Source organism: Artemia franciscana, chromosome 3 (assembly GCF_032884065.1).
Source record: "Artemia franciscana chromosome 3, ASM3288406v1, whole genome shotgun sequence".
NCBI lineage: Eukaryota > Metazoa > Arthropoda > Branchiopoda > Anostraca > Artemiidae > Artemia > Artemia franciscana.
Window position 1 is genome coordinate 3,394,119 of NC_088865.1, and position 22,623 is coordinate 3,416,741.

General features: G+C 32.8%; 1 protein-coding gene across 1 annotated transcript; it reads right to left on the bottom strand.

Annotated features, from left to right (window-relative positions):
• LOC136024606 (hexokinase type 2-like) lies at positions 1-22,623 on the bottom strand. The gene is made up of 9 exons (XM_065700042.1): positions 22,459-22,623; positions 18,609-18,771; positions 16,147-16,292; positions 14,817-15,032; positions 11,583-11,682; positions 9,348-9,540; positions 6,589-6,834; positions 2,434-2,620; positions 1-559 (listed from the first exon to the last, which is right to left on the bottom strand). Exons 1-9 carry the CDS (start codon positions 22,582-22,584, stop codon positions 461-463), a joined length of 1,476 nt encoding a protein of 491 aa, XP_065556114.1. The 5' UTR covers positions 22,585-22,623; the 3' UTR covers positions 1-460.

Here is a 22,623-nt window from a genome sequence, read left to right on the forward strand (position 1 = left end):
CATTCCTTTAACTATCAATTAAATTTAAAAAATTAGACGTATAATTTAACTAAAGAAAAATATTAAATATATCTTCTGAAGATGAAGACGCTCTAAAAATTTAGATTAGAAGATATAAAAAATATTGAGACTAAGTAAAGCAAACGCATTTATATTTGGCTTTTTCGTAGGCATTTAGAAGACTCTGACCCGAATTACTTTCGTTTCCATACAAAACCATAATATCTAAAAACCATTTAATAAATAAAATTAACAAAATAAGGTTTTGTTTTTGTATAGTTAAATATATTTCATTGTCCACTTGCAAAGAGATATTCGTTAAGCAAAAGCCGCTTAATGTACTGTTTCAACACTGAAAATCCTTGGAAATATATTAAAAGAGAAAACTCAGACTGAGTTTTAAAAACGGCAAAATCAATCACAACAGAGGAGAAGAAAGCTATTAAAACAAATTCTTCAATTAGTTTCTGTTTGTTTCTTCTCTGTCCATTCTATCTGCCACTGCTGCCACCAAGGCAGCCCCTCTGCCACTACCATCTTCAGATAGCATTAGTTCAAACTGCAAATATGAAAAATTTGGTTGACAAAATTCTAGTAAAATATCAAAGTAATAGTAATATAAAGGCAATTGTAGTAATAGTAATATACCATATTATTTATGGGAATGGTCGTTTTCTCACTTGCTGCATGAATTTCATGTTTTAATTGATGTTACCAAAAACAAACTTTTTTTTTACAAAACTCGAAAAAGTAAGCGACTCTTTCTCACAGCTCTATTTAATTTAGCTCTATTTTTGCCCCAATTCCTGAAGAAACACAAGGCTTGTTTAATTAGAATAATAAAAAGCTTTTTTTAGAAGTACCAAAAAGTTTTAGTATAAAGAGCGAGATGTTGAGGAGGGGGAAATCCTCTTCAAATACGTAATAATTTCTATTAGTTTTAAGTTTTAATGTGGCACCTTGTTCTTAGTTGAAAAAAGCTTGCTTTTTTTATTTAATCAACAGGGCTGCACCAATACCCAACAGGGCTGCAAATACCAATGCAGTTATGAAAACTCCTATCTTGCCCATGAAAAGCTTTTGGTACAGAGCTCTGAACTTGGCGCCTCCTACAAGACCGCGCTCCGACGCGTAAATCGTACTACAATACCATAGGCAGGAACGCCATTTTGTTTTGTTGTATACTTGGTGAAAATGCATGGGACCACAGCTTAGATACCAATCCAGTTTCCTGTCTGCAGCCGCTAACATCGCTACCGTACAGTGTCCCAAAAATAAATCGAGGTTTCATAACTGTATTGGTATCTAAGCTGAGATCTACTCGAAGAATATTTGGTGAACAATTAAATTGCTGCAATTTAGTACCGGAGTAAAGAAAATATAGCCATGTATCGATACTCTAGCCTTTTTATAAAATTAAACACATTTAGACGTCTTCATAATTATATACCCTACCTAACTTTTAACACCTGTTTTCTTAGAAGCGTTTATAAATCATATTTTATTTAAAGACTTTGTCTTTATGATGCATGGTTTTATTTTCAGTTGCATGAATTTGCGACATAAAACATAATCAACTAAGAAAAAAGTTGAGACTCGGGATTCAAGTTAAACAGAATTTATTTTCATCAGATGGAATGATTTTTCTCAGCTAACCCCTGACTAAGCTTATTGCATTTCATTTTTTTTAACTTTTTGTATATTTAACAATTACTTAACTTAAAATATTTAACTTTGTGTCAAAACTCTTTTTGAGTCTTCTAAATTAATCATATATTATTTGCACTTCAGCTCAATAAGCTTCATTTCTTTCTTTTTCTGAGAAAAATCCTGGTTTATTTATAAGCTTAGTAAATTTTGAGCTTTTCTTCATAGATTCATGTGTTTAGGAATGAGAAGATTTTAAGAAAACGTATTTAAAATAAATACGATAAGAAAACGTATATAAAATAAATATGTATAAAAAATAAATATGTGTAGAAAACGTAAATAAAATAATAAGAAAACGTATTTAAAATGGTAAACGATTTTAAGAAAACGTAGGTTAAAGTATCTGTTTTTGGACGCTTGTTTCAAAATGTAATTAGTTTCGACATTCCAGAACACTCTTTAAAAATTTGGTAATGACAAGACAAGACAAAAAATTAATTTGGCGTACGCGATATTCGATTTCAATTTTATTTACGCTAAAAAATATTCGTGATCAATATTTTATCTATTGATGGATTTAAAATTTGGAATCTGAAATTTTGTTAATAAAGTAAAAGTTTAGCTGATAAAGATACTAAAACACTCTTTAAAATAAGACCAAGGAGCTAACTACTGATCTATGGACTTAGAATTTTGAATTTAAAATGTTATCAGTAAAGTTAAACTTCGGTTGATACAGATAATATGACATTCTTTAAAATAAGACCAAGGAGTTGTACTCACAGTCAAGCCAGGTCTTATTAGCTGCTTTATTTTTTGTGCCATCAGATGACGGAAGTGTGGGTGTTTTCTATATAATGTCCCATCGACAGCTACAACGGTGTGCTTTTCGTTTATTTTGTTGATAAGAGTTGCCACTCCAGCCGCAACCATGAAAGCAGCCCTTTTCGAAACTAGCTGACAAACATATCTAGAGGGAGAAAAAAAACTTTTCATTTCACTATAACGCACAAGAATAATAGTAATATACTTTGAAATCATAATATATTACTGCTTAGCTACCTAGAAACAAATTACGATTCGCATATAAAATTTGAAGAATGATACTAATAGAAGACAAGGAATAAAACAAGAAACTTTGTTTTAAAATGTGTGGCGAGATAGAAAAGCAATTTATGGAAAAGATTGGAAGTTATGCAAAAGTAATCAAGAAAACAAGGCCCCTATCCCCACATCACTCCTCCCGTCTTTGAATTACGATGCCTGATAAAGTCTACTAGACCTTAACACCAACACTCTTTCTCTTTTATTTTAAATTCGAGCGACATTTTTACGTTTTATATCAGTTTAAAAGAACATGAAGTAGATGCTAGTTTTTATTAAAATGATAAATAAACGGATATGACCTGTTATTGATGAGAACAATGCAAAACGTATTTCATCATGCCTGGCAGATGTATCCTTCCAATAAATATTCAACTTATCCTAGGAACGTTTTCATATTATATGAAGCACAGTTGAGCGACATTTTCACGTTTTATATCAGTTCAAAAGAACATGAAGTAGAAGCTAGTTTTTATTAAAATGCTAAATAAAGGGATAGGACCTGTTATTGATGAAAACAATGCAAAACGTATTTCATCATGCCTGGCAGATGTATCCTTCCAATAAATATTAAACTTATCCTAGGAACGTTTTCATATTATATGAAGCACAGTTGAGCGACATTTTCACGTTTTATATCAGTTCAAAAGAACATGAAGTAGAAGCTAGTTTTTATTAAAATGCTAAATAAAGGGATAGGACCTGTTATTGATGAAAACAATACAAAACGTATTTATAATGCAAACTTATCCTAGGAACGTTTTCATATTATATGAAGCACAGTTGAGCGACATTTTCACGTTTTATATCAGTTCAAAAGAATATGAAGTAGAAGCTAGTTTTTATTAAAATGCTAAATAAAGGGATAGGACCTGTTATTGATGAAAACAATGCAAAACGCATTTCATCATGCCTGGCAGATGTATCCTTCCAATAAATATTCAACTTATCCTAGGAACGTTTTCATATTATATGAAGCACAGTTGAGCGACATTTTCACGTTTTATATCAGTTCAAAAGAACATGAAGTAGAAGCTAGTTTTTATTAAAATGCTAAATAAAGGGATAGGACCTGTTATTGATGAAAACGATGCAAAACGTATTTCATCATGCCTGGCAGATGTATCCTTCCAATAAATATTCAACTTATCCTAGGAACGTTTTCATATTATATGAAGCACAGTTGAGCGACATTTTCACGTTTTATATCAGTTCAAAAGAACATGAAGTAGAAGCTAGTTTTTATTAAAATGCTAAATAAAGGGATAGGACCTGTTATTAATGAAAACAATGCAAAACGTATTTCATCATGCCTGGCAGATGTATCCTTCCAATAAATATTAAACTTATCCTAGGAACGTTTTCATATTATATGAAGCACAGTTGAGCGACATTTTCACGTTTTATATCAGTTCAAAAGAACATGAAGTAGATGCTAGTTTTTATTAAAATGCTAAATAAAGGGATAGGACCTGTTATTGATGAAAACGATGCAAAACGTATTTCTTCATGCCTGGCAGATGTATCCTTCCAATAAATATTAAACTTATCCTAGGAACGTTTTCATATTATATGAAGCACAGTTGAGCGACATTTTCACGTTTTATATCAGTTCAAAAGAACATGAAGTAGAAGCTAGTTTTTATTAAAATGCTAAATAAAGGGATAGGACCTGTTATTGATGAAAACGATGCAAAACGTATTTCTTCATGCCTGGCAGATGTATCCTTCCAATAAATATTAAACTTATCCTAGGAACGTTTTCATATTATATGAAGCACAGTTGAGCGACATTTTCACGTTTTATATCAGTTCAAAAGAACATGAAGTAGAAGCTAGTTTTTATTGAAATGCTAAATAAAGGAATAGGACCTGTTAGTGATGAAATCAATGCAAAACGTATTCCGTCACACCTGCTAGACGTATCTTTCCAATAAATACTAAATTTATCCTAGGAACGTTGTCAAACAGTTCGTAGTAACGAACTGTAGTAAGGAGCGACCCGGCTCAATAGTAACCGAAACTCTAAAAAATGAAATTTTGATACCAATAGCTACATAAAAAAAATCGCATTTTAATGCGGATTTTAAACATACAACGTTCATCAAGATTAGTCTTACCTATCAAAAGTTACGAGCCTGAGAAAATTTGCCTCGTTTTAGAAAATAGGGGAAAACACCCCCTAAAAGTCATACAATCTTAACGAAATCACCATCAGAGAACCTTATTGTAAAAGTTTCAAGCTCCTATCTACAAAAATCTGGAATTTCGCATTTTTTGCCAGAAGACAAATCACGGATGCGTGTTTATTTGTTTTTTTGTTGTTTTTTTTTCCCAGGGGTGATCGTATTGACCTGAAATGCTAAATGAAAGAATAGAAGCTGTTATTGATGAAAATAATACAAAACACATTTCTTCATGTCTGGTAGATGCACCCTATCCAATGAATATAAAATGTATCCTAGGAACGATATCATATCATATGAAGCATAGTGAGTCAGAGGAACATAGAGACACGTCATAAAAAACAACAGAGAACAGTAGAATAGCACCAGAACATGTTGAGACTTGAAGTAAAACACTAGCCTATTTTGGCCGAATATCTAAACGTTTAAATTTAATAGGAGTTAACTGTTAGAAGAACTTGGGATCCAATAGCGATTGAATGCTCAAATGTTTTGTAAAATTTAGGTGTAGTGAAAAAATTAAGGGACGAAATCTTTCGATGTCATTGACCCTTTTTGTCCCAAATTAAGGGACAAAATTGACACAAAAATGAAAAAAGAGACGTAGGAAATAAACAAAATGATATTGAAATATCTAAACCTGATATTGAGTATGATAAAAAATAAACATAAAAAGATAATGAGATACATAAACAAAAAAAGAAAAAAGATAATGATAAAAAATAAACTGCATTCACATAAACAAACGTAAACGTCTCTGAGATTCTTATTTATTCATATTTTTGGTTTGAGACTAAAGAATTTTGTGAGAATCCCTCTTTACGTACTCTCAGGAAGTTACTATTTCCTTTAATTTCAGTCAATCCTGTTTCCTTTTAATTTAATCCTATTTCCTATTTCTTTATGACCTCCTCCCACCCCAGCCGCGGACGACTGCTTTCTGTTTAGCCCTAGACCTTTTTGCCAAAAAGGACAATTTTTGGTAATCTATCAGTGAAAGATTACTAACCAAAATCAGATTATATAGTCACAGGACGAAGCAAAACCCAGAATTTGTGAATCAGTTGTTAATTTACAATCTGACTATCAGGTAGAAAATATCAGGTAATACCTATTCATTTTTTTTAGAGAAAGAGAGCGGCTTTCTAAAAAGAAAGTGAAGATAAGAGTTTTTTTCTAAAGAGCGGGGGAAGGGGGCAAAGGCAGTGCTAAAATAATTTTTTTTAAATCTGTTTATATCTATTTTATTTTCCTCAAATGAAGTTTCCAAAGATTTCTCATAGCTCTTCTATTACTTGTTTACCGAATCAAAATTCTTCTATAGTAGAATAAAATGTGCTTTTGTTAAAATGTATATTTTGTTTCTCCCTTTGCCAACTATTTGAGCATAAGTAGAGACAAAGCGGAAATAAAGCTTTTATTATCTTAAATAAATCGTATTAAATGAATAATCATTCATTTAATATGAATCATAGGGTATTATTGTAATACCCTAAAATAAATCAATTTATTAAATGAGTGAATTTTCAATTACTTAAATATTAAATAGATGTAATTAAGTCCTGAATAAACATTAAAAAACAAATACCTTAAAATAGGTTGTCTAAAATAAATACTTAACCTATAACAATACAGGCTAAATCCTTACCTAACTTTAGCACAGTCTTCTTGGCTGAAATTCGTGATCCCCAACTCCTCAAGTATACGTTTACAGTCACTAAGATCGTTTTCTGGCTTCTCCTCAATCTCACTGAGCAGCTTAGTTTTAAACGTGTCAGCCTCCAATAAACGCACATAGGAACTGTTATTAAATATCAGGCCCTCTTTCGCGAGATATACCAAAACTCGACGCACAATTTCACCCAAATATTTTCCAGAAATCATTTTCTCGTATCTAAAGAAAAATTAGTGATTAGAAATTACGAATATCATCAGAAATATTAATTTATAAATTAAGACAAATTACACCTGATAGAACCTCAACAGCTTGACTTTAATTCGGCATTGTGGAGTGACATGAGAGGTGTAGCATAAGGGGGAGATGGTAACGACGGCAATGAGGGGGAATTAATGCCTGGTTTTTCTTCTCACTCAATTGGACTATCTATCTTGGCCTTGTCTACAATTAGCCATAACTTGATGCCCACAACTATTCTACATTTTAATTCAACAATGAGGGGGAATTAATGCCTGGTTTTTCTTCTCCCTCAACAGGACTTTCTCTCTTGGCTTTGTCTACAATTAGCCATGACTTGATTAGCCATTGACCGCAACTATTCTACATTTTAATTCAAAAATGTCAAAAAGACAGTTTTAATTGGAAGACTGCTATGTATAAAGGCTGCTATATATGAAGGTTGCTATGTAATTCCCTGCGCGAAATTCCAGTTACGGCAAGAAAAGGGAGCAAAACCTTTTCATTTTATTTTCTGGGTATAAAGTATAAGTACCTGGGTATAAGTATGCCACTATGTATTGTTTACTTAAGACATGTGGGAGGTTTGTGACTCAGCTTTGTGCTACTTCAACACTTGAGCCACTACTTCAAGAATGTTTCACCTAAACTTCCTGATAATGTTTCTTATAATTCCCATTCTGTTTACTTGAATCCCATCAAAGTGGAATTAATTCTTATATGATTGCCAAAAAATTTCTAGCCGTTATTTTAGTGTTATTTACTGGAATACTGGCTAATTAAAAAGAAATAAACTGTAGGATCTTACGCAGTTTTAGCTGTTTTTTGCAGATCTTTTAAATCAATCAATCAAATCGAACAATACCCAAAAAAATGTGTTTAAATTCAGATCAAACAGTTCGTGGTAACAAACTGTAGTAAGGAGCGACCCGGCTCAATAGTAAACGAAACTCTAAAAAACAGAATTTCGATGCTAAAAGATATATCAAAAGAATCGGATTTTTATGCTGATTTTAATATATAAGTTTCATCAAGTTTAGTCTTTGTCATCAAAAGTTACGAGCCTGAGAAAATTTGCCTTATTTTGGAAAATAGGGGGGAACACCCCCTAAAAGTCATAGGATCTTAACGAAAATCACACCATCGCATTCAGCGTATCAGAGAACCCTATAGAAAAAACTTCAAGGTCCAATCTACAAAAATGCGGAATTTCGTATTTTTTGCCAGAAGACAAATCACGGGTGCCTGTTTATTTGTTTTTTTTGTTTGTTTGTGTTTTTTTCTCAGGGGTCATCGTATCGACCAAGTGGTCCTAGAGTGTTGCAAGAGGTCTCATTCTAACGGAAATGAAAAGTTCTAGTGCCCTTTCCAAGTATAAGAAAAATATAAGAATATAAAAGTTTGTTACGTAAATTAATTCTTAAGTTACGTATATTTTTTACTAATAAAAACGTTCGTTAAAAATTTAAAGATCTAGTTGCCTTTTTAAGTAACCAAAAAATTGGAGGGCAACTAGGCCTCCTTCCCCACCCCTTATTTCTCAAAATCGTCTGATCAAAACTAAGAGAAAGCCATTTAGCCAAAAAAAGAATTAATATGCAAATTTCATTTTAATAATTTATGTACGGAGAGCCAAAATCAGACATGCATTAATTCAAAAACTTTCAGAAATTAAATTAAAAAAAACAAGCATTTTGAAATGAAAGTAAGGAGCGACATTAAAACTTAAAACGAACAGAAATTACTCCGTATATGAAAGGGTTTTTCCTCCTCGACACCCCGCTCCTTGCGCTAAAGTTTGATTCTTTCTCGCAACTCCACTTTTTAAAACAATAAAAAACTTTGGCGTAAAGAGCGGGGTGTCGAGGAGAAAAAGCCCCTTTCATATACGGAGTAATTTCTGTTCGTTTTAAGTTTTAATGTCGCTCCTTAGTTTCATTTCAAAAAACTTGTTTTTTTTATTTAACCCAAATAAGAATTCACTTTTTAAAATATCAAAAAAGCTTTTAAAGGAGAATTTTTACATCGTTATTACGAGATTTTTTAACCCTAAAATTAGTTCATATTCTTTACTTTTAACAACAAATGGGTCAGTGGGCCGTAAAGGTGCGCCTCGTTGAAATAACACATGTTTAAAATACGGATGAATATTTTTTTTTATACTTTTGTTCCTGTTTTTTTTTTGCCAGAGCAATGCATACTTCTGGATTTTGGTATGTCATTGAGCAAGAACTTGTCAGCTTTTATTTTGTTTAAATCTGAGTAAAGTGTGAGAGCAAACAGAATTGAAACTAATTTGTTTCGGATAAAGGTTCCTATAAAAAAAATATTCACACAAAACAGTAAAGCAAAAAATACAAAAGTACAATTTACGCTTTTCTATTTTTCCAGAAAAATATAACCAGTTTTTGGATTTTTATCCCACTCCCAATACCTTGAAAATTACTCCAGATTTTCTCAGTTTACTGTGACATAAAATTGACGATACTTACAATTGCTTTCCACAATTTGGAGTGGTTGAATCTAGGGCTCTATCAAAATTTGTCCTGATGAATTCCAACGAGCCACTATCTCCAAAGGCCCCCCACTCGGTATTGACTATGCACTGATTAGAATTGTCCGATTCCCCATCCCAGAGTTCCATATTTTCTACCTTTTCTACATAACAAGCATTTGTCCCAGTACCTAGAATTTATACAAATAAAATTACAGGATACAATGAAAAGTATAAAGGATATATGGATAACTAAATGAAAAAATATTAACTAAAATTCAATAAATTTAACAGCAAAAAATCATTTGCAGTCTGAATTAATCTAATAGAATTCATTCAGAAGAATTAATTAATTCTTCAATTGAAAAGATGTCAAAAAAGTAGATTGATCCTTCTACTTTTTTAATAAGAAATTAGGTTTATTTTGTAATAGCTTTAGTAAAATCAAAATGCCGCTTATGGCTAGCGTTATAATGAGCATCTTTTGTTGCAAATTATGTTTACTTTCAGTTTGAATTTACTGTTCAAAGTAATTTCTGTTCAGTTTATGTGTTATTAAGCTGCCCCCAGTCACAGGCTTTATCCCGATGACTATTTTTTCCTCTTCAATTTCCTTGTCTAGTTTTCAAATTTGAAGCATTAAGCTACAATCAGCAAACAAGAGAATAAGTTTTATTTACACAAAGTTCTTGCGAACACATAAAAGCAATCAACAGACCAAAAAACAGACTTCAGCTAATGTTTCTGAGTTTAAGACGATGGGCTACATAAACGAGTCTGCCAAATATAATCTGCATCCTGTTTTGCAGTACACCGGACTAGATGCATAAAAGTATCAAGGACAGTAAAATATAAAATCTGACGTTCTGAGTTTAAGGCGATGGGCTACATAACCGAGTCTGCCAAAAATAGCGTCCAGCCTATTTTGCATTACACCGGATTAGATGTGTAAAAGTATCAAGGGCAGTAAAAAATAAAATCTGACTATTGTAATCTCTCAAGTGGAAACATAATTTAAACATAAATTATTTTTAAAAGAAATTATTCAGAAGAACTGATTAATTATTCAATTGAAAAGATGTCAGAAAAGTAGATGATCCTACTTTTTTTAAATAAGAAATAAAGTTTATTATTATAATAGCTCTAGTGAAATTAAAATACCGCTTATGGCTTTCTTTATACTAAACATTTTTTATTTCAAATTATGTTTACTTTCAGTTTGAACTGACTATTCAAAGTAGTTTCTGTTCATTTTGTATTATTTTGATCGGTTATTATTACATACGATATTCTTCATTTACATCCAGCTCTATTTTAAGTTGCCCAAAGTCACAGGTTTTATCACAGTGACTATTTTTTTTTTCTCAATTTCCTTGTCTAGTTTTCAAATTTCGAAACCCTAAGCTACAATCAGCAAACAAGAGAATAAATTTTATTTGCCCAAACTTCTTATGAACAATTAACAACAATCAAGAGACCAAAAAACCTATTTTAGCTAACATTTCTGAGTTTAAGGGGACGGGCTGCATAAATGAGTCTGCCAAAAATAGTTTGCAGCCTGTTTGCATTATATCGGACTAGATGTACAAAAGTATCAAGGACAGCAAAATACAGAGTCTGCCATTCTGAGTTTAAGGTGACATAACCGAATCTGCCAAAAGTAGTGTGCAGCCCATTTTGCATTATATCAGACTAGATGTACAAAAGTATCAAGGAAAGCAAATGCAAAATCTGGCGTTCTGAGTTTAAGGCGATAGGGTACATAACCGAATGTGCCGAAAGTAGTGTACAGCCTATTTTGCATTACACCGGACTAGTATCAAGGGCAGAAAAAATAAAATCTGACTATTGGAATCACTCAAGTGTAAAGATAAGTCGGACCAATAAAAAAAAACTGTTGTGAAAAATCACCAAAAAATTAGCTAAAAAAGTTTTGAACTAATCAGCTTTGGGAATAAACAAATTCTTAATGTGTATAATCCACACAGACGAAAAGTGATTTAAATTCTAATTAACTGTCTCTGCAAATTCACTCTCAAGATCCATTGTGACAATAAAAATTTATACTTCTAATAAAAATTTAATATTGAAAAACCAAAAGGAAGATACTACAAACTCCCAGCTTTCCGACATCCGTCGGTCTAAGATGCGCCCAGCCAGAAAAGAAGGTTTTTATATAGTCGTCTAATATACACATGCTAAGTAGCCTTGCGAATAAATAAGTCAAACTTACCAATTATAAGCCCAATCTTGCAGTCAGGCTGTTTATATGCAGAAGACATTAAAGTCCCTGTCGTATCATTAAGGACTGCCATGATTTTAATGTTAACGTCCTAAAGTGAGACAAAAAGTCAAATTAGATAGTGTGTTCGGATCGAATTAGATCAATTGGAAGTAGGTAGTAGTTATAAGATAAGGAGACATTTTTATGCGACTTTATTTTCAAAATAAAATAGTTTTAGCTCAAAAGACAACGAGGCAGTTTATTCAATGAGACATTTTTAAAAATGTAATGCAAAATATGTTCAATTATTTTAATGATTTTAATTAATTGGTATTAGTTTAAACCGAACTTTTATGATGTAAAATAACAAGAAGAATGAATCGAAATGAAATTTTTGCAATTAAAATCATCATAATGAAATTGCCTTAATCGAAAGACAGTTTTTTTCACCGATAATACAACCAATACCTTAACTAATAGCAGAACCCAAAATTGTTGGGGCCATGAATGTAAAAATAAAGTTTAGTAATATCTTACTTTGTCTAATAATTTCTAGTGGTTATGTCCGATTAACTCCGTCGGGATTTGCCGGTCAATATCTGTATATTCATGATTAATATCTACTTAATGTCTAATTAATGATCTCTAGTTTTCAGAGCTGAGAACAAGTCGATAACACTCTAGAATGTCTAAGAACAGAAGAAAAACGCGGAATCTCGACCGTCTCAAAGAGACGGTCTCAAAGAGACGGTCTCAAAGTAATAGTTGCTTGGCCTTTGATATCAAATTGCCGCATTTACATACCTCAATCTCAAATATTCCAGAAAAAAGACCCAGTTTCTGTCTTTGAATAATTTATACATTGGTGCAGCCGATGTATAAAACTCATTAGAATTCTTGCTGCTTTATATCAAGCATATAAAGTTGTATACTATGTACCCAAAAAGTATTTAAATCTGAGATTCTAAATTAACTTCAGTGAGATGTTATCAAAGAGTTATATTTTCCAATCTGAAAATGGAAACATTATTTTAGGCGAAAGTTGCTTCCAAATAGTTTTTTTTTTGTATATGAGAGCTAGTTCAAACCAGCCTTAAATCAACGCACACATGTCCCTCAGCTTAATGGACACTTCTTTGTCGTGCATAACAAACAAAACATTCATCTTACGTCAGGAGCTACCCACACAGAGGTAATTCTCTAACAGAGCTCAAACAGACGATATACTCCATGCACAGTTGGATCGATAGTTATAGAATTAATTGAGGGGGATTTATTAATTGCTTTCCAGAAAAACTATCTATAAGGATAATCATATGTACGCGTTTGTGTGACAATACTTAAAAAACAATTTTTGTGAAAACCGTCTTTCAGCTCTGCTTTCTTGCGCTATAACATTAGAAGGACAAGAATAGCTAGTCACGGATGGAGCATGACCGATTGCCAATATTTTCCCCTGTGCATTTGGAGGCCAAATAAAACAAAGGCCATCTTTGAATATAGTGAGTTTAAGTCTTAAGGTAGGATTTATAGAAAATTAAGACTTTTTGAGAGGGGTGGAGGATAGAAACAAATCTTCCAACTATATTGCAACGTAGGAGATTAAGCAGTTGCATTGGCCTTGGATAGCTTCTGTAATGCAGTGAACTATCTAGTAACTAACTAGTAAAAGTTAGTAACTAATCTAGTGCTTACTAACTAGTAACTATCTAGTAACTAAGTTACCTGCTTTAACAATAGCAGGTAAAGGATGTTATAGCAGGTAAAGTTACACTAGATAATATTTTAAGAATCAATGTTTTCCTGTTCGATTTTTTTCTGTGTCAAACTAGTGACGAAGGTGGAGAGTTAATAAATCTTACGACCCAAAATTGTACATTTTTTTGGTTTCGATTTAAAATAGATTTTATTTTACTCTTCTATTGTGTTAATTTGTATATTTAATATTTATTTAAAATAGATATTCATTAATGTTTGGATCAATGTTCCTAAAAATTAGAATTGGAAAAATTGGAAAAATAGGAAATCTTTGAACCAAGATCAGAATACAGGAAGCTACACTGATTGAAATTGGTCAAATGTGGTTCTGAAACAGGGGCACTCAAAAAGGAAGAATATTTGCTTGTTTTTTTTTCCGGAGAAATTGACTAAGAATTGTTCTGGGTACCCAGTTGACTCACCGTCTCTCAAAAAGTTGGCAGCACAAAAAGTTTGGTTCAATCCCGCTTTCTAGGGTTAAAATGAGAAAAACGTTGAGATGGCAAGGGAACGTTTTTGGATTAAAGATTACAGATTGCCAAGGATTGGCCTTTTTCGCCAACCGTCTATGGCCAGACAAAAAGTAGCTCCTCCCCGGATGGGGTGGTAGGTAGGATGTCGTAAGAAAAGAGATTGAGGGGAAATGGGAACGTTCTGAGAGGTTTAGGGAGGGAAGTTTTGAACAGATGGCGATTCAGGAGAACCGGGCGGAGCACTGTTGACCTCAGGGAGCTTCATACACAATAGAACATGAGGAGCTAGATAGATATAAACTGATGAAGTACTTAATGTATAATCGTAGTAATCAGTCGGGGGATCGGTCAAGGCGGATTCAATAAAGTAATTATCCAAAGATAGCATTATATAATCGTTTGGGGTCGTATTTCGAAAAACAAGCTTTGTGAAAACCATGTTTTGACCCTGCTTTCTAGAGCTAAGATTGTCGAAAATTGTTTTTTCTTTTATCCAATTGGAAGCCAAACGAAAATCAGGTATTCTCTAAATATGGTGATAGAAGCACATTAGCTTCAAAGACGTTAGAAAAGAGGACTCTGTGCAATTTTGTTGGTATGGTGGTATTGGTATGGTATTGGTGGTATATGGTGGTATATAGTGTTTTGTGGTGGTATGGTGCAGCAGTGAATTATTAGTAGAAATAATGGTTAACCAATTTTACATTTAAAAGCAATACTAGATGAAATTTTTAACATTAAAATTTTCCTGTACCCTCATTTTCCATATCAAAGTAGGGACGAAAGTGGCAAATTAATAAATTCTGCGCAACTAAATTTTACAGAAATTTTACATGACATTTTTTATTTGTTTTGGTTTAAAGTAGTTTAAAATTTTACTGGTTTCAAACAGCCCTGAAAAATTACGAATTTTTAGCATAAAAACAGGAACTTTACTATGTGAATAGTAAAGCTAAGAGCAGTCAAGAATAGAAATAAAAAAGAAGAAAGTAGAAAGCCAACAAAGACTTACATCTCTTTTGTGAATGGCTTTTTGAAGTAAGTCAGCGACATCATGGCCTACCACGCCAGAGCAGGTGAATCCCTTTGTCCACTGGACAAGTTTGGCTTTTGTAAGGCCTTCTTGCCGGCACGGAAAACTGAAGGTGAAGCCGAGGGGAAGAATTTCTTTGTCAACCTTAAATTCCTTTACAAATAAGGCAAGACATTCTGCAATGTGATCAAAAAGCTGCAAAAAAGTAACAGATTTTACCATCTGATAATGAATTTTAAGAATGGATTAAATAATGAAGTTTCTACATTTTTCGATTTTCTTTTGTGTGGAATATTTTCTGTGAGACAGAAAATACTTTTAAGCACATGTAAGGACCTGGGTTACGCACTAGAAAAACAAAACACAAATCTAAATGGTTTAGGGGTTCCGGGTTCTAATTATTTTGTAAGATACTCTATACCTGCTTGTCAAGTTAATTCACACCAAAAAGTACGTTGTAAAGATAGAAATCGTTCCATTATTCGAATTTTTTTTTTAAAGAAATTGACTGCAGAAGGACATATGAGCTTGATCTGTATTCAAAAAAGACACAGGGGATAGTTTGTTATCTATTTGTATCTTCAAGCACCAAAACTACTTTCTTAAAAACAAAAATGCAAAAATGCCTTCCTGAACTTTCAAGAAAGCAGTTTTTTTTGTATTTCCCCTTTTGAAAAAGCAAGATTCTTTAGATCCAGGAGCCTGATGTAAATATCATATTTTGCCGGGATTTAAATCCTTTTAATTTCCTTAAAATGTGTGACCCTTTACTTTTCTTTTAGATTCTTCTTTTGGCCAAAAAATAATTGATCTTATAAAAAGAAATCTTCCTAGATTTAAAATACATAATGCCCAACATAATTTTGAGAAACACTGTTTTACGTAATTTCATTTTGAAATGAATAAAAAAACATTTCATGTTGCAACATCATGACTTTGTTGCAATGCAATTTTTTTTATTAAATGAGAAATAACAAGAAAATGGGGAAAAAAATTAAAAATGTGTCTTGTTATTAAGGATTAATATTAAAGCCACGATTTTCATGTTATTCCATTTCCCATCTAAAATGTTTTAACTTAGTCTTAAAATTTACAAAGTTTTCGGTTACCACTACTAGACAAGGGCACAGCTAGCAGGGGGGGGGGGTAATTCCTTTCAAGAACCTTAAACTAGTTAGCATAGACCCACCATTGAAGTCATTTTGATATAATACCAATAACCAAAAACAAAGTTTTTAACACTTCAAGGTGGTGATAATCGCATTAACGAAAATCGAAAACTAATAATATAATGAAAAGTGGAACTTACAACTTCACCCGATGAGTTTCTGATCAAATCTGGCAGTGGAAACTCTCTTGATGCAAATTCTTTTTCAGGCGTAGCTTCACCCAGTTGGATTAGCAATACTCTAAAGTTGGTTCCCCCTAAATCCAGGGCTAAGAATTTCCCTTTTTCTGAAAATAAAAGAAAGGTAATAATCATCTCACCTTCAAAAAGCATAAACGGGTAATTTATAGAATAAGTATTTGCAACGTCTTAGCAAAGACTCTGGTTGCTCGTCATGGAAGGAGTAGACTGATCCTCAGGGTGAGTATATCTCCAAACGTATACAGACAAAAGTGTATACAAAATCTAACCCTTTTAAGTGAACTGCACGAGAGGAAAAAAGACACTGAATCAAACAACAAAAACCAACTTGAAATCAATGAAAGAGAAGTTACCAATTAGATTGAATAAGTATCCTTTGCCTTGCAACAGATTTCGCCTGTCTACAATTTCGGTTTTCATTAGATATGCGGGCAGGTTGTCTTAAATTAGACTGGACGAAAATATTCATAGAGTCTTTTAATATTTAATTATTATAAATTGGGCTTAAGGATATATCTCCCGTGTCTCTATTTATAGCCAAATTTCTATTTATATGTTTGTTTCATCTCAATTGCAAATGATTGCAATATATTTTGAAATCGAGAAATTTCAATATTTTTTTTCGAAAAACGAGACGTGAAAAAAGTAAGAAAAAACCAGGGAAGTCTATATATAAAATCGCGTAGATCTCAATCAGATCAGGCTGACCGTTTCAACTGCTTTAATTCTGCTTGGGCCCATGGTTTAACAGAAGAGACCCCTCTGAAAACGCTCTCTACAAGATTTTTTCTTACTAAAATAAAATATGCACATCATATGCATAAAATATGAATTACAAATAAAATAAAAATTAAAATGCTAAAATACTTAAGAGGTTTTTGTAACATAGATATACCTTCCAATGAATATCTCAAAGAAAATTTGGTTAACAGTTTTTTCTTATTTTTTGAGATATTCTGAAAGTCTTTATGACACATTTTCAATTTTTTCTCTCTTCGACCTTCAGGAAGGACAACCCTGTGGGTATTAACTTTAGTGGAGGTCCGATCTGCAGAAGTGTGATAGCTAAAGGTTCAACGTGGCTGCTCAAGCAGCTAAGCATTATTTTTTTTAAATAGATGAAATTAAAGCCTTCAGGGTTTAAAATATTTTTTGGTTGTTGGGGCTCATCCTTTAGTCTTTAATATGACTCGAACATAAACTTGTCAAAAGATTTCTTCGTGCAGACCAATGGTCCACTTAATGCAATTGCTTAACCCACTTCTATTCCCTAGGACAAGATTACTGTCTAGAATTGGGGTCTTGATCACCCAAAGCCTCACTTTTTTCCCAATGTTCCTCACTTTTCATTTTTCCCAGGGACCCACTTGGAACTGGAACGATTTTAGCTGAATTTACAACGAAACTTAACTCAACTAATGAATCAAGACCACTTGGTCATACCCTAAACTAAATAACCAGCAATACCAAGACCCAAAAGCTTGTCTCCATTTATCTGCAATCCAATTGCAACTCTGTTGTGCCAGTTTTAACACAAAAATCATAAAACCCTAGAAAGATCAGCCATAAAAATAATTTTACCGTTCTGATTCTGTCCTTTGTAGAGATTAAATAAAAAACAAGGGTTTTTTTAAATGAATGTAAGGAGCAACATTAAAACTTAAAACGAACAGAAATTACTCCGTATATGAAAGGGGCTTTTCTTCCTCAACGCCTCCCTCTTTACGCTAAAGTTTGACTCTTTCTCTTAACTCTACTTTTTAAAACAGTAAAAAAACTTTAGCGTAAAGAGCGTGATACCCCCGTGACATGGGCCGTCTCTTTTTACCCCCTCATCCCCAACAAAATTCAGGTCACGACACTGAGAATTATATATCAATTTCTACCTCCAACCCTTCTTGTCTTTCTCTTAGAACTAATTCTGTATTTATCTGACGTTTCAAAGAGAGCTGGGATGTTTTGACAATAGAGTGCAACCTTTGACATACCCCACTTCCTCCCAAACTATAAAACAAGCAGATAACCACATTGTACAAGTTTAAGTACCTTTTTAGTTTTGTAATTTGTCCATGTCTTACATATAGTATTTTTTTATTGGGAAACATGCAGAACATTTTTTGCAGGGGAGTTTTCCGCAGGAGGGGAAGTTACCTAGAGAAGCTTTTAGTGGGGAGTTGATTTTTGGGAATAATTTCCTTCCAAAGAGGAGGAATTTTCCACAGGGGGGATGGTTATTTTCCGGAGGGCTGTTTCCACGGGGGATTTTTTCGGGGAGTATTTTCCACGGGGGGGGGGGGGGGGAGAGCTGTTTCCTTGGGATGTAAACACCTAGAGCCGATAAATATAAAACTGGATGGCAAGGATTAAATGAAATAGGTAAAGCATTTATTAGTTTGACTTACCTTTGCCATTGGGTAAATTTCGTACATAAGTTGGATAGCACTTGATGTCAGCTATTTTGTTTGTCTCCTTGCATAGTCCAATTTCTATCTCCTTAAGTAGAATCGTGGAGACTCTTTTAATGTCTTTATTCGAAAGGATCAGATTTGAACATTTTTCTTCCAGCTAAAATTTAAGTTATAGAATAATAAAAAAGCACTGGTTGGTGTAGTAAAGCAAATTGCACATAAATTTAGCAACTTTTTTCTATTCCCTTTTTTCTGCATTCAACAGTGAATGTGAAAATTTATTTGAAGCAAACAGAAATGCCTGAAATCTTCCATAATTCGATATCGCTCCTCAAAACATTGTCTAATAAAAAACGAGAACATCCCTCAATAGTTTGGTTGTCGCTCCTTACTTTCAGGTAAAAAAACTTGTTTTTTCATTTAATTTCTGAACGTTTTTGAATTAATGCGTGTTTCGATTTTGGCTCTCCACACATGAATACTTAGAAAGAAATTTGCATTTTTTTTTGTTAAATGACTTTTTCTTAGTTTTGATCGGACGATTTTGAGAAAAAAGGAGCGGGGGAGGAGGCTTAGTTACCCTTCAATCTTTTGGTTACTTAAAAAGGCAACTAGACCGTAACTTCCGAATTAACTGTTGTAACGAACTTCTATATTCATATATTTTTATTACGTATTTGAGGGGGTTTGCCTCCTCTTTAATACCTTGCTCTTTACACTAAAACTTAAATTTTGTCCCAATTCCTTAAGAATGACCCCTGAATCACAAAGGCCGTAGAAGAAATAGTTTAAAATACTAAAAATACTTTAGCGTAAAGAGCAGGTATATGCATAATAATTTCCGTTCGTTTTGTTTTAATGCTGCTCTTGACTTTCAGTTGAAGAAACTTTTTCATATTTATCTTGTCATTGTTTTTTTTTGTTTTAAAATTTTTTTTGAAAATCCTGCGCCCCTTTCATGGAAATTCTTTCCTCCCATGGCAAATTCCTCCCATCTAACCCACTCCCCTCAACCCCCTCTCTATCCAAGAAAAAAATTCCCCTGAAAACGTCTGTACACTTCCCAATAATCATTACTATATGTAAACACTGATCAAGGTTTGTAACTTGTAGCCCCTTCCCCGGGGACTGTGAGGGAGTAAGTCGTCCCCAAAGACATAGTTATTAAGTTTTTCGACTATGCTGAACAAAATGGCAGAATTTTGACCTGTTGAATTTGGGAAAAATGAGCGTGGGAGGGGGTCTAGGTGCCCTCCAATATTTTTGGTCACTTAAAAAGGGCACTAGAACTTTTAATTTCCATTAGAATGAGCCCTCTCGCAACATTCAAGGACCACTGGGTCAATATGGTCACCCCTGGAAAAAAAAAAAAAAAATAACAAATAAACACGCACCCGTGATCAGTCTTCTGGCAAAAAATGCGAAATTCCATATTTCTGTAGATAGGAGCTTGTTCTACAGTAAAAATTCTACAGTATGGTTCTCTGATGCGCTGAATGCGATGGTGTGATTTTCGTTAAGATTCAACGACTTTTAGGGGGTGTTTTGCCGTATTTTCCAGAATAAGGCAAATTTTCTCAAGCTCGTAACTTCTGATAAGTAAGACTAAATTTGTTACAAATTGTTTTGCCCCCCCCCCTTAAGTTTTGTGTTACAGTAAAAAGGTAACAAAAAAGCTTATAATTTTTTTAACAAAATTAATATGACCAAAAATAAACTAATCAAACCCATAAAGAATTGATTGCAGAAGTAATGGCTTAAATAGTAAATTTATAGCTCTATCTACCAGACAGAAAAACTAGAAAAGAAACAAAAAAGATAATGTGATTATTTACATTTTGAAGCGCCCGCAAGCCACACAAATCCCTTAGTAAGAAAGACGGCGGAATTCATTCTAGTATACTTGTTTAAAACTATCACATTCGGATACTAAAGATACTTTTGGACTAAAAAGCTGCCAGGAAACTAAATTAGTATTAGTAAACTAAACCAGTATTACAGATTAAATTTCGTTCTTTTTAAAGAGGGTTGTAACTTTCATTCCCCCTGTCTTTAAGCTAAAATTTAATTTTTATACTGAACTTGTTATGTAGTTAAACTTCTATTCTCCAGTTTGAATTATGATCATAATGTGGTTGGGACGCAAGGATACAGACTGGGACAAAGAAGTGCGAGCACCTACTTCTTGTGGACATTGTCTTCTTGTGGACAACACTTACTTTAGGATACCAGATTACCCCAGATATAAGTCCAGAAATAAGCCCACCAGGTGTATATCAGAAGATTTCCCCATTTGAAGCAACTTTAAATGTCACTTTTTTATAATTTTAATTTCAATAACATAGGGTCAAATTCCTAGTCAGATGAAAGAAAATTTAAGATGCACAATTTTCTATTATTAATTAAGCCAACAAATTATTACTTTGTCTCTTTATCTCGCCCTAGCACTCTGTCCCCAGCCCCGAAGATACCAAAAAAAAATATATATAATTACAATACGAAAAAGGAGAGGAAAATAAGAAATAGAAAAGAAAAACAAAGACTTGACAAATGAAACAGGAGATTGTCGGTTTGAAGTGGAGTGATAGTAAAAAGAAATACCGTAGCGACTGGTAAAAATTGTTTATTTTCAATTAAGACAACAAATTGTTATTTTTTAAACTTTATCTCACCCTAGCACTCTGGCCCCGGCCGCAAAGATACCAAAAAAAATATATAATTAACAATAAAGATAGAGAAAGATGGGTTTAATAATATAAATAAATAAAACAGAACAAGCAAATGGCCCGAAGCAAAGCTTGTTCGGGCTTACAACCCCAGGTATACATACAAATAAATAAAATACGAAAAAAGAGAGGAAAATAAGAAATAGAAAAGAAAAGCAAAGACTTTGACAAATGAAACAGGAGAATTGTCGGTTTGAAGTAGAGTGACAGTTAAAAGAAATACCGTAGTGACAAGCAACAATTTTTTATTTTCAATTAAGACAACAAATTATTATTTTTTAAACTTTATCTCACCCTAGCACTCTGGCCCCGGCCGCAAAGATACCAAAAAAATATATAATTAACAATAAAGATAGAGAGAGAAAGATGGGTTTAATAATATAAATAAATAAAACAGAACAAGCAAATGGCCCGAAGCAAAGCTTGTTCGGGCTTACAACCCCAGGTATACATACAAATAAATAAAATACGAAAAAGGAGAGGAAAATAAGAAATAGAAAAGAAAAGCAAAGACTTTGACAAATGAAACAGGAGAATTGTCGGTTTGAAGTAGAGTGATAGTTAAAAGAAATACCGTAGTGACAAGCAACAATTTTTTATTTTCAATTAAGACAACAAATTATTATTTTTTAAACTTTATCTCACCCTAGCACTCTGGCCCCGGCCGCAAAGATACCAAAAAAATATATAATTAACAATAAAGATAGAGAGAGAAAGATGGGTTTAATAATATAAATAAATAAAACAGAACAAGCAAATGGCCCGAAGCAAAGCTTGTTCGGGCTTACAACCCCAGGTATACATACAAATAAATAAAATACGAAAAAAGAGAGGAAAATAAGAAATAGAAAAGAAAAGAAAAGCAAAGACTTTGGCAAATGAAACAGGAGAAGTGTCGGTTTGAAGTAGAGTGACAGTTAAAAGAAATACCGTAGTGACAAGCAACAATTTTTTATTTTCAATTAAGACAACAAATTATTATTTTTTAAACTTTATCTCACCCTAGCACTCTGTCCCCAGACCCGAAGATACCCGATATATATATATATATATATATATATATATATATATATATATATATATATATATATATATATAATATATATATATATTCTTACCTCGTTCCATCTTGATAGCACAAAAGGAGGAATTCTGCGCTTTTTCACAATAAAAAACAAAAATAAACACGTAATTGAAGATAGTACAGCAGACACTGAAGGGATATAGTAGTTAGTTGACTCCATATCTGTAGACTATATAGTCAATAAAAGATGTTCAGTGAA